We start from the raw sequence: 12,220 nt of genomic DNA on the forward strand, positions 1-12,220 counted from the left end.
AGAATAGGAAATATTGACATCTTAGGATTCCGGAAGTATCGGAAATAGTATACAAATATGAAATACAAATATGAAATTAGGAAGCATTTTTAATAAAGAACTATTCACTACCACGATATCGGAAGTATAATGCTTTCACATGTACTGTGTAAAACAGACAACGTACTTGCAACGTACTTGAAAATGGCTAAGGCCTAAAAAATGTTTGTTTCCGGTATCCCAACCTACACTAATTTTTGGCCCGATCCTAAATATTTTTATGGCCTTGGATAATTTTTTTTTCAACATTTTAACAAAAAGTTGCAAAACTGCACTTTCTATGCTTTAAACATGATCTTGATGTTAGATATCAACTTACCGATGCTCTAAAGGCATAACCCCCTTAATTGTATTCATTTTTTTTTTGACGCAAAAATAATTTGCTAAAAGTCCCACTTAACATGCTTAATAAAAAAAAACACCCCAAAAAATTTACCGACCTACCTACCCTAATTTTTTTAGCATGTTACCAGAAACAAACATTTTTTTTTTTTGTAATTTTGTAAAGTCAAAGTAAATCGAAGCTCAAATTAGGGCTAGTATAGGTGTATTTACACCAGATTAAAAAAGCGCTCAGTAATATTACAGTTAGTTCATACACAAATTAAAACTTAGTAAAACCAGCAATGGATTTAAGTTTCCATACCAAAGCAGGATTCGCAGATGTTGTACTCCACCTCTGATTCATGTGTGGAAGTTGGCTGTTACTTGCGGAGAACAGGTTTGTACTGGTACAGAATCCAGGAATACTGGTTAGGTTAACTGCCCGCCGTTACATGACTGAAATACTGATGAAAAACGGCGTTAAACCCGAAACAAACAAACAAACAAACAGCAGTGACATTGTGATTGTATACACATGAATCTGTTGTCTGTTGAAATAGACAGAAAGAAGTAGATCAAATATAGAGAAGGGTGGGTGGGTTTATAAATAAGCTCTGTCTTTTATATGAACTTTGATGATTTTATTTATTTTTATTTATTTATTGTACAGAAAATCCAAATTATGAAGGTAAAAGAACAAGAAAGATAATCATGAATTGGTAATTTGTAAATTATAAACGGAGTTGTGTCCTTTTACGTTATGATTTCTCTAATTAATTAATCAATGTAGCCACTAAATGCACAATTTTGTCTTTTAGTCGGTCTACCTGGTTTACGGGTGGATATTATGCCAACGACGCCATTGTTTGGGGCACAGATGAGGTCATTAATGATGCTGGGAATTACTGGAACGTGCAACAGCAGTCTGCATCGCGCGTGTATAATCGGTTAGCTTACAAAATTGGCGGTAAGTTACTCTTTTTAAAATTAACATAAATTATCCCGGATTGTGAAAATTAATCAAAATGATACTTAGCGCAACAAAATTTAGCCAGGCAGTTTTGCTAATACTCACTAATCGATTATGCAAAACATTGTTCAGAATAAATATTATATGAAATTGGGAATTATCAATTGATTGCTATTTTGTTGTATGGTTTGCTGGCCGATAGTTTCGTTCGTTTATTTGTTCGTTATGTATATATGTACCTACGTATGTATATATGTGTTTTTCTTTCTTTCTTTCGTTCTTTCTTTCTTTATCAATTTGTTAAATTATTTATTTATTTATCTATTTTTTATTTAATTTACTTTCTTATTTATTTATTTATTAACAGATCATAACAAAGGATACGGATGGTCGCTTGTATCAGGCAGTCGTCCTGCAAACTTCATATGTGAAATATCAAAATCAGATGTCAAACTAAACAGTGTCCGCGACAGGGACTACGGTACGGTATAGCTTTTTATTTGCGAAAGAACTATATAGTATCTTTAGATATTGAATATTTGATACGTTATATATTCTCTGGAAAAGAGGCATGAAACAAATAATATACTTGGTGTTTATGATCCACTCGTTTATTTTTTCACTGAAATTTAAGGAATGATAATGTAAACTATGTTTAATAATAAGGTAAAATAATCTTTAAAACAAAACACAGTTTTAAGAGCCAGGTTCGGGTAAAGTGCATCGTGTAGGAAATTTTGGCACGATCCATGTTGACAACACTGAGTCATGTCCATGACAGCATGCTGGTATCAAGATGTATCCAGAAAGAAATGTATTCAGCTACATATTATAACGAGCCATCCTTTGCCGAGCGGCTTAGAACAATTGTCCCTTACCGCCCCGGTTGAGCAGTAAAAATAATTCTTGTGAGGAAGTTATACAGCTAAGCTAACTTTTGAACGGTTGGTGGTTCTAACAAGAGGAAGCTTTTGTTAGAGGAGATGATTCGGCTCTTGAAAAGGTCTATCAAAATATATTTCTAAAGAGCTCTTTCGACCGTTTCGTTTACTGGATTCACACTTGTGATAATACAGAACCCATTTCGCATTTTAATAATATAGATAATTACTTAGAAAAGCACAGTATTGTTTTCTCTGTACTTATCCAATTCGCATATATAAAGTATAATATCATATGGACGTTAAAATATCAGCAGGAAATGCTTGGACAAATTAATGCGCGGACATGAATTAGCGCACGTGCGATGGCGCTAAAAGCGCTGTTATTAGTACACCGCTAAAATAAGCAAGCCTACAGATATGTAAAACTACTAAACATTTCAGCCACAGAGTATGGTTTTGCAATTTGAACATATAACAATAGTGAACATTACAACCACAGATTATGGTCTTGCAGTTTGCATAATGTAACAATATTGAACCTTGCAACCACAAATTATTTTGTTTTTGCATTTTTAACATGTAGCAATATTGAACATTACAACCACAGATTATGGTCTTGCAGTTTGCATATGTAACAATATTGAACATTAGAACCACAAATTATTTTTTTTTTTTTGCAATTTGAACATGTAACAATATTGAACATTACAACCACAGATTATGGTCTTGGATTTTGTATAATGTAACAATATTGAACATTACAACCACAGATTATGGTCTTGCAGTTTGCATATGTTACAATATTGAACATTACAACCACAGATTATGGTCTTGGATTTGCTGATAAGAACAGCCTACCTCACGGCCCTCAGATGATCACAGAACCTAAAAACGTGCTTATACTTGGGGACGGAGGTATCACTATATACCTGGAATGTTCCGCTTCCAGCAGACCTCAGTCTAAATACATCTGGAAACGACAGGACACCGTTATTATATCATCTACAAGGTGACTTTATATCTCATCTCTGCATAGATTCCCGACCATATTTCACCTATGGAGGGGACATCAAACGGGCTTACCGTACTGGGTCTCATTAAAAAGACAAGTCAATAAAATGGTTTTAACTCCCCATTTGTGTTTTTATGTCTCTTTGTTTGTTCGTTTTGTCTTCACTGTCTATACGTTAAAACATTTTTCTTACTGTCTGTTGTTGTGTTAAATTATGTACACATCTATATATACGTTGCTTTGGGGTTGCCGTTTGATTAAACAGATATCAACTGAAAACACATACATTTAAAAACTGCGAATGCCTATCCGAGTTTTCTGTCATTCATATGGCAGAAAATTAGAAAAGCAAAGAATCGCCTCACAATATATAACAGATTTACCCAATGATTGTTTTTCAATGTGATTTGACATATACATTAAGTTAGGTATCGTCTCACAACAGCCTCTTCTTTTACTTATTATTCTTTGTGATTAAAAGGGGCTGTCTCACTAAAGCTTCACTCAAAGAGGATCTCAGGGCTGTGCTGAAAATGATTTTGAAACTAAAACTTAGTTCTGTTTTAAATTTCAGATTTACATTAAGTAGGGGTCGCCTCACAGTAGTTTCAACTAACAGTAACTGTTGCTAATATTTATAATTTCAGATATACATTAAGTGGGGGTCGTCTCACAGTAGTTTCAACCAACAGTAACATTAATGTTGCTAATATTTATAATTTCAGATATACATTAAGTGGGGGTCGTCTCACAGTAGTTTCAACCAACAGTAATTGTTGTTAATATTTATAATTTCAGGTATACCTTAAGCGGGGGTCGTCTCACAATAGCTTCACCCAATGAGGAGGAGGATGCTGGGTACTATCAGTGCAGTGCTGTAAACGATATAGGAACTATACTCAGTTCTGTTGCTCAAATTACATTTGGGTGTAAGCAATGCGTTATAATGTCTATGTCGTATTTACATCTTTTACCATTTCGCTTAATATGATTAAATCTTATAAGGGGAATCCGTGGTCGAGTGGTTAAGGTCGCTGGCTTCAAATCACATGCCTGTCACTGTTGTGGGTTTGAAACCTCGTATGGGTATAGCAAACTTTCATGTGAGCAAACCACCCAGCTGGCTTGGAGAAGGACAGTGGTTCTAACCAGGTGCCCATCGCTGCCGGAAATAATGCTCGGAGGTGCACCTCAGACCTCTTTTTTAACATGAGAAGATGGAAAGGCGCTTGTAAATGTGTCGGTGTGACGTAAAACCTTACAAAAAAGAAACAAACAATCAAAACATCTTATAATTATAAGAGGAAAATCATTATTAAAATGTTTATTAGATTCATATCTTATGCTGTTTCTGTCTACTGTCCTTCAAATCAAATGTCTTTATGTTTTATTGCAACTGTCTTATTAAGATCTTATATTGACTATATCTATCATGTTTATCCAATACTGTGCAAAACTAACAGCATCTTATAACGTTACTAACAGAAATGCGACTTAACAAAATTTCAATCCAAACTACGTATTATTCTTTATATCATACAATGTGTTTATCTTATCAACATATCTTTATCCATCTGCCAGATCTACATGCTTTCTCGCCTGTTAAACCAAACGATCAAGTTGGGACGGCATTTGAGGGAGTTCGAGTTAGTTGTAATACACCAGCGTACAAACCTGGTAAGTCAAATAATATTATGTGTTTTTGTTGTCATAGAAATTACATAGTTCGCCATTTCAGTACTTAGTCTATATAACATTCCGCGACTTGTTCTGGTCTTATACTTTATACAAAAGTTATTGTAGTGTAGTATTTAACAAAGTAATTTGTAAATCAACAATTTCCTTTATGTGCACTACACCGGTACCGGATTTGAATGCTCTATAAAGATTTAAAAGTGGGGATTTGTTGTCAAACTCGGTATGTCTTGTTTCCTTGTTACAACTGTAAAATACTGCTGACAGGAGCAACTATGTACATAGCACCATCAAGGCTGTTGATGTATTACAAATGACCTAGATCTTTCTAACTTTTCTCTTATAGCTGTGAGATATGGCTGGTTCAAAAACCATAACACGCACAATTACATATTCCCTGGACATCCTGTCCACTTTGTATCCCAGTCTGGCTACCTGTATTTCTCCGAGGTTCAGTACACCGATGACCGGACATACTTCTGTATTGTTACCTTGGTAACCACGGCAGACTTCGTAGCTGATACATCTATGGCACCAAGCAGAGTCGGTCTTGGTACGAAACTAATCATCAGGGATGGAAGTATGTTGTTTTCGTTACCACTGTAATGTTTTGAAGGGGAATGTGCCCAAATTAGCATATTTAGCAGACAGCAAACGTTACGTGTTTATATTGTATCAAGTCTCAAAACTCAATACTAATTTAACTGATATTTAATCATCGGAAGTACGACTATATAATTTCTATCAACTTGTTACTGTGTGACCGACGCAGTAGATACATATCAAAATATGTATTTATACTCGAATTGTAAAATAGATATTGCTTATGGATCATTGATACTTGACAGGAAAAGGTTAAAACTTCCGATCGTTTTGTTTGAGAGGCAAAAACCAAATAGTTATGCAATCTCACAGAGAAAATAAAACAGTTTGTAAAAGTGTATTAGTATGTATTGAATAATGTTCATTTGTTGATATTTCTGGAATATGAAAGATGCATCTAACCATCTTCATTTTACTTTCAGAAACCGACAACAACTACGGGCCTATTATCCACACGCACGCGTTCCCGACTCCAGCTCTGAAAGGCAGTCTAGTTCGTCTAGAATGTGTCGCCTATGCCTCGTAAGTTGGGAATTTTTATTCATTTACAGTACTACACAAAGAAGATAATGCAGTCTCTTTCGCCTTGTGCTTTTTATTTAGACAGTGGATCCGAAATGACAATCGGTTATTCCTGGGTGATTACGTTCGCTCCGTAATCAATTTCGGCATTCTTCGGTTGTTATGGAAACCATGGCCTTACGATCGATGACTATCAAAATAAGAGTTTACGAGAATACGAAATCAAACAAATATATTGTTAAATGCCATAACGGGACTAGTTCAATAAATCCTAAAACAATATTTTGGAAGAAAAATATGACGCACAGCTAATTTTCAGCTATTCTATATCACCATTACCCTTTTCAACGTTGCTATTACAGTAGACATTGTTTTCCATATAGTTTACAAGATGCATGATTGTTTGTTATGAATAAACAGTGAACAGAATCTATCAAACTGCACTGTTTTTACCAAATGCAATGCATAATTTGTTTACGAAGTAAACCTTTGTTAAAAAGCCCGCCCGCTTAGCTCAGTGGGGAGAGCGCAGATCTACGGATCGCGGGTTCGTGAGTTCGAGCATTATACGAGGCCTATGTTCTTCGTTACGATTTGATAAAAGACATTGTGTCTGAAATCATTCGTCCTCCACCTCTGATTCATGTGGGGAAGTTGGCAGTTACTTGCAGAGAACAGGTTTGTACTGGACTGGTACAGAATCCAGGAACACTGGTTAGGCTAACTGCCCGCCATTACATAACTGAACTACTGTTGAAAAGTGGCGTTAAACCCAAAACAAACAAACCAAAACCTTTGTTAAACAAGTTACTTTCCAAATATGCATTTACTAGGTACCAACATGACAAATTGCTCATGTTTTGAAGAGTTGTATTAGCCTTAAACGTGGCATGATCTATGTGACTGTAACAAATTCTTAAAATTTTATATTTGTAACCTCGAACTCAAATATTTCTTTTTCTTGTAAAGTTCACCACAAAATTTGAAATATAAATGGCACCGCCAGGACGGCCAGCCATTTATCAAAGGGACGACTCTAAGTGACAGAAACCGAGTTCTGACCATACCCAACGCCCCTATGGAAGCTGAAGGAAACTATATTTGCACAGTGACCCGGCCAGCATCGTCTTCACGACCTGGGGCAGTAAAATCAGCAGTGATAACATTACTACTGGAAAGTAAGCAAGTACTTTACTTATTGTCTCTATTTTCTTATAAGTGCTATTTAGTCCTTCGTATCTGATATCTAAACTATGACTTTTTTAAACGATAAAATCACTGTTTGAAATGTATTAATTCCATCCTATTACAGGATATCAAGCATTATCGCATGACTGCGGCATTTTCCTTTGAAGTTTTGTGTGTTACTAAATTCTGGCATCGCATATAATAATATAATTCAAATATCTTTACCATTTCTGCAGTTTTGGGTATTCAGTTAAAGGAATTGACGTCTGCAGTAATTTGATAAACATTTGAAAATGTTACAGAAAACGTTATATATTGCAGCAAAGCCATATTTTGCTGATCCCATTGGAAACATGCTTGTTGACCCCAATCAAGATATAACATGGAGATGCAAGTCTGTAGCAAGGCCCCAAGCAACGTATTCATGGTACAAAAACGGACAGCTCATCCAAAATGTTCCTGGTATGACACGTATTTCATTAAGAGAATTTTTTAGAATGTACGTCATAAACATCTGCTGTTTGCTTGTAATTTATGATTAATTCTACACTCGATACGCAGTTTGAATTTTACCCTGCTAAATGTCTAAAATGGACGTGTCCATCATCCACTAAAATTTTACTGACTGAATAGCGAACATTGCAGACCATGATCAGACTGCACGGATGTGCAGGCTGATCTTGGTCTGCACTGTTCGCAAAGGCAGAATCACTTGCCGGCAGCAGGCTAAAGGTTAAACATCTGCTGTTTTCTTGTAATTTATGGTTAATTCATAAGGTAATTGATGTTTTAAATTATTGTATCTTTGATATTCTAAGTATAACCAATTAAATGAATCTTCAAGAGAGTAAACCTCGGTATTGCGTAATTTTTATTCAAATGGTAAATTTTATTTAGCGGCATTTAGAAATATGCCATCAGATGATTGGGATCTGTCATTTGGTATATATTTGATAAGATAGAAACATTGTAATTCGATGACGATATAATACAACAAATGAAGAACCGAGTAATTGTATTCTTTTAGTAAATTATATAAGGAAAAAAGAAGAATATGGCAATACATTGGGAATACGTCAGATAAAGGAATGGGTATTATTAATGGAACATGACAGGTAAAAGAGGAGTGTACAGGAATCACATTTTTTAATTCAATAGGCTATATCTCATTCGGTATATCGCATGTTACAGTAGAGAGATCGATCCAGGTTTTCGTCGCCAAGATCGATTCCCTATTAATGGAACATGATAGGTAAAAGAGGAGTGCACAGGAATCTGATAGATAACAGACAACATTTTTTTGAATACTGTTTGTTAAGTAGAAGCAAGTGGCACTTCACTGACAAATCAAACGAAGATATGAGTGGTATACTTTCATATAATAGCTATACCTATAAAACAAAGAATGGTAATTCTCTGAAAATGAATCATATAAAATACTGAGTGTTCCTATTGTTTTAAGGTAAAATAGAAGCACATGGCAATACACTGACAATAAATCAGATAAAGGAAGGTGAGGACGAAGGCATGTATCAATGTTCAGCCACAAATCAGCATGGGACTTCCTTCAGCTCTGGAGAACTTAAAGTGTTATGTAAGTATAATTTTTACCCTTTACACAGAAGCTTATTAACCTTAAGCCGTTCAAATTTTGAATGAGGTACACAATATAACTCGGAAATGATAGAAAATTCTATAGACTAAGTATTAAATTACGCAGAGTATAATTTTAGTCATATTACTACCAAAGCCCGTTTTAGAAATTACTGGCAAAAGGACTAATGGCGGGTTAGCTGCTTTGTTCAGTATATGTAGCAATGATGGAAAGAAATATAAATAAATATATTTCAGCATTTAAACCCAATTTCGACCGATTTCCGATGAAGGATTCCTTCATGGCCCCTGTCGGTGGTAACCTCACTATACCATGCAGAGCAGAGGGCGCTCCTATACCTGATGTAAGTATTGAAGTAATAATAATAATGGTAATAATAATAATAATAATAATAATAATAATAATAATAATAATAAATGATGATGATGATGATGACGATGAAAATAATAGTAATAACGTCATAGACAATTTAAGACCAAAATACTGGAAAAATGACCATCCTTTTGCAAAAGCTTAGATTTGATACTCTTTCCTTGCGTCATCTGCAAGCTTTTGGGATTTAATGATAGAATAAAGGTTGCCTTCTTGGTTCGGTCGGTAAATCCTCATATGGACATCACTAAAAGGCAATAATTGTGACTTTCAGTTCTTAATCATTTATATCATTATCATTGTTATCAATACTCTAAAGTAATAACAGTAACAACTATATATAAAAGAAGATACATAAAGGAGATTCTAAAGCGCAATCTGCTTAAAGTCATACTTTTGTTTGTACGTTCTCAGCTTTTTTCGTAAATATCACACACCGTTTCATCAAAACTGACATATCAACACTATGAAGCGAACACTGATCTCTCACCGCACTTAAAAATTAAAAGAGAAGCCACAGAGACCAAGTGGTTAAGGTGTCTGGCTTCAAATCACCCGCATCTCATCAATGTGGGCTCGAGCGTGGCTTCGGGCTTTGAATTCTGCAAGGAAGCCATCCAGCATACGACAGTTTGATGCCAGCCAGCAGTAATGCCCAGCCTGGCACCTGGGGTTTTACTTCGCCATCCAAAGCATGTCAGTTGCCTTTTGACCTATGACTGTTAAACCTTACAAAAAAGTACTATAGAAATGTGTGTTCATTTTGATCACTGCAGATACAATGGTTAAAGAATGGCGGTCCTTTGAACGTAATGGCAGGCTTGCTGACTGACAGGATTGGCATGACCTTGAAGAATGACCTTGTCATTACTAAGATACAGATGAATGATCAGGGAATATATATCTGCAAGGCTGTCAATGTGAATGGAGAAGCAACAAACTCTTCATATGTTTCCGTTGTCCGTACGTAAAATGTAACTTAATTTTTTGGTGCTATGATGCAATAGGTAATGGGTCTAATATCAATCATGCTTCCTAGTCAGAAAATATTAGATGTGACATGGTGTAAAACCAACATAATACGCGTAGGTTATAAAAACGTTTTCTTGTAGATATAATTACGTGGATCACTTGTAATTTGGTTTAAATGATTTACGTGCATATAACCCAATCATGCAAGAACTGCACATATTTAATCTCATTTCAGTCCTTCACTTTAACCGTACGCGCGTGCCAGGTGCATGAGGGGAATGTTGCACATTTCATTACCTCTCATGGACAGACTAATTAAAACCATTTGCTTCGTTGTGTTCTATGCGTCCAAAGGATCTCGTTGTATAGTGCTTTGTAATATGTAGCAACACTCAAAATTATGGTACATTACAGACCGAAATACGTTAATACAAATACTTTTTTTCAGAGGGTGTTGTCATAGACAAGCCGCCTTTGCCGATGACTGCGGTTCTCAATAGAACAGAATTTCTGTACTGCGCTGCCTCGCATCCTGGGAAGTTCCTAGATGTGACATATCAGTGGCTGTTTAATGGACATCCTATTATCTTTAAACATAATCCACATCTCATACAGGTATCAAAGACAGCTCTCGTTTATTATGCTTATAAATCGTCACCTTGGTGCAAAAAGTGAATAAGTCCTTCTTTAAGTCAATGGAGTTATCCACTTCTTGCACTGAGGTGACAAAATGTAAATCTGCATTGGGTTTTGTGCTTGTGAGCTGATGTTTTGAACAAGTACTAGCAGACTGTGAAACTCTGTTGTTATCATTACTTCATATAATAGACAAGAGACCTACACTATTATTGTCTACATTTTTTTTTTTTTTGCATTTCAGTGATGCCAAATATATTGCACAGTATGCATTGACTTCTTGTATTGTATTAAGGTCTTTTTTTCCAGAACGTTTATCTGTCCAATATAGTCTGTTTAGATTTAACATAATAAAATGAATTATTTTACCGAGTCACTGCTTAGATTAATGAAAAATCATTTGCAGAATATTCCTTTATCATCGCTTTAGAAATGGTTTAACCCGTTTATATATTCATTCCTTGTTACAGGGAAATAAAATGGTTTTACATGTTTTTATATTCATTACTTACTGCAGGGAAATAAAAATGGTTTATCCGGTATATATATTCGAGAAGCACAGTACGGCAACGCAGGCTTATATACATGTGTTGTGAAAACACCATTACACTCTGATTCAAAATCTGCATTGGTGTTAGTAAATGGTATGTTTTCTAAATCAGCATTTGTGTAAATAAATGGTATGTTTTGTAAATCAGCATTTGTATAATTTTCTAAATCAGCATTTGTGTAAATAAATGGTATGCTTTCTAAATCAGCATTTGTGTAAATAAATTGTATGTAATTCTAAATCAGCATTTGTGTAAATAAATTGTATGTAATTCTAAATCAGCATTTGTTTAAGTAAATGGAACGTGAAACGTTATACATTTCCCATTGTTTCTTTTTATTCAGTAGATATGAGTTAATTTCCACACACCTGATTTGAATAAATAATCAAGATAACTTGGACGGTGTAGTCAGCGATATTGGGCAGGAGTATGGAACGCCATCGCTCTCCTTTGGTGTAGTTAACCCAATTTATCGTTCGACCCGTTCTTGATATAAAAGATAATGTCGGTCACTCTTAATTGTTTCTTGGTATTTATAAATTGGATTATTCAAGTTTTATTGATGACCTTAATTATCATGCTAAATATAAACAGGACCTCCAGGTCAACCGGCTGGTGTGTACTTGGACACAGATTCTGTGACGTCATATAGCGCACTTGTTGTGTGGACCTGGGGAGAGGAAAGTGACCACGGATCACCTGTTACAGGGTTTGACGTCGAAGCCGACACCAACTATGATCCAGGCAACTGGACAATTGTAGCCTCTGGTACGAAAATACATCTTGACGCATTTAGCGTATTTTAGTAAAGTTTAGAAAGATTAGACATGTGTTTCT

At 35.2% G+C, this 12,220-nt stretch overlaps 1 protein-coding gene across 1 annotated transcript in view; it reads left to right on the forward strand.

Annotated features, from left to right (window-relative positions):
- LOC123527436 (contactin-3-like) overlaps positions 1 to 12,220 on the forward strand; it is a 28,363-nt gene that overhangs the window by 7,113 nt on the left and 9,030 nt on the right. Inside the window, exons 4-18 of the mRNA XM_053523364.1 lie at positions 1,182 to 1,330; positions 1,701 to 1,814; positions 3,040 to 3,226; positions 4,028 to 4,158; positions 4,811 to 4,906; positions 5,271 to 5,504; positions 5,950 to 6,049; positions 7,019 to 7,227; positions 7,559 to 7,699; positions 8,700 to 8,831; positions 9,089 to 9,195; positions 10,001 to 10,187; positions 10,645 to 10,811; positions 11,350 to 11,476; positions 11,978 to 12,151. Of these exons, the coding sequence (XP_053379339.1) occupies positions 1,182 to 1,330; positions 1,701 to 1,814; positions 3,040 to 3,226; positions 4,028 to 4,158; positions 4,811 to 4,906; positions 5,271 to 5,504; positions 5,950 to 6,049; positions 7,019 to 7,227; positions 7,559 to 7,699; positions 8,700 to 8,831; positions 9,089 to 9,195; positions 10,001 to 10,187; positions 10,645 to 10,811; positions 11,350 to 11,476; positions 11,978 to 12,151 (2,255 nt within the window). The remainder of the gene's footprint in view (positions 1 to 1,181; positions 1,331 to 1,700; positions 1,815 to 3,039; positions 3,227 to 4,027; positions 4,159 to 4,810; positions 4,907 to 5,270; positions 5,505 to 5,949; positions 6,050 to 7,018; positions 7,228 to 7,558; positions 7,700 to 8,699; positions 8,832 to 9,088; positions 9,196 to 10,000; positions 10,188 to 10,644; positions 10,812 to 11,349; positions 11,477 to 11,977; positions 12,152 to 12,220) is intronic.

This window comes from Mercenaria mercenaria, chromosome 14, assembly GCF_021730395.1.
Source record: "Mercenaria mercenaria strain notata chromosome 14, MADL_Memer_1, whole genome shotgun sequence".
NCBI classification, from domain to species: Eukaryota; Metazoa; Mollusca; class Bivalvia; order Venerida; family Veneridae; genus Mercenaria; species Mercenaria mercenaria.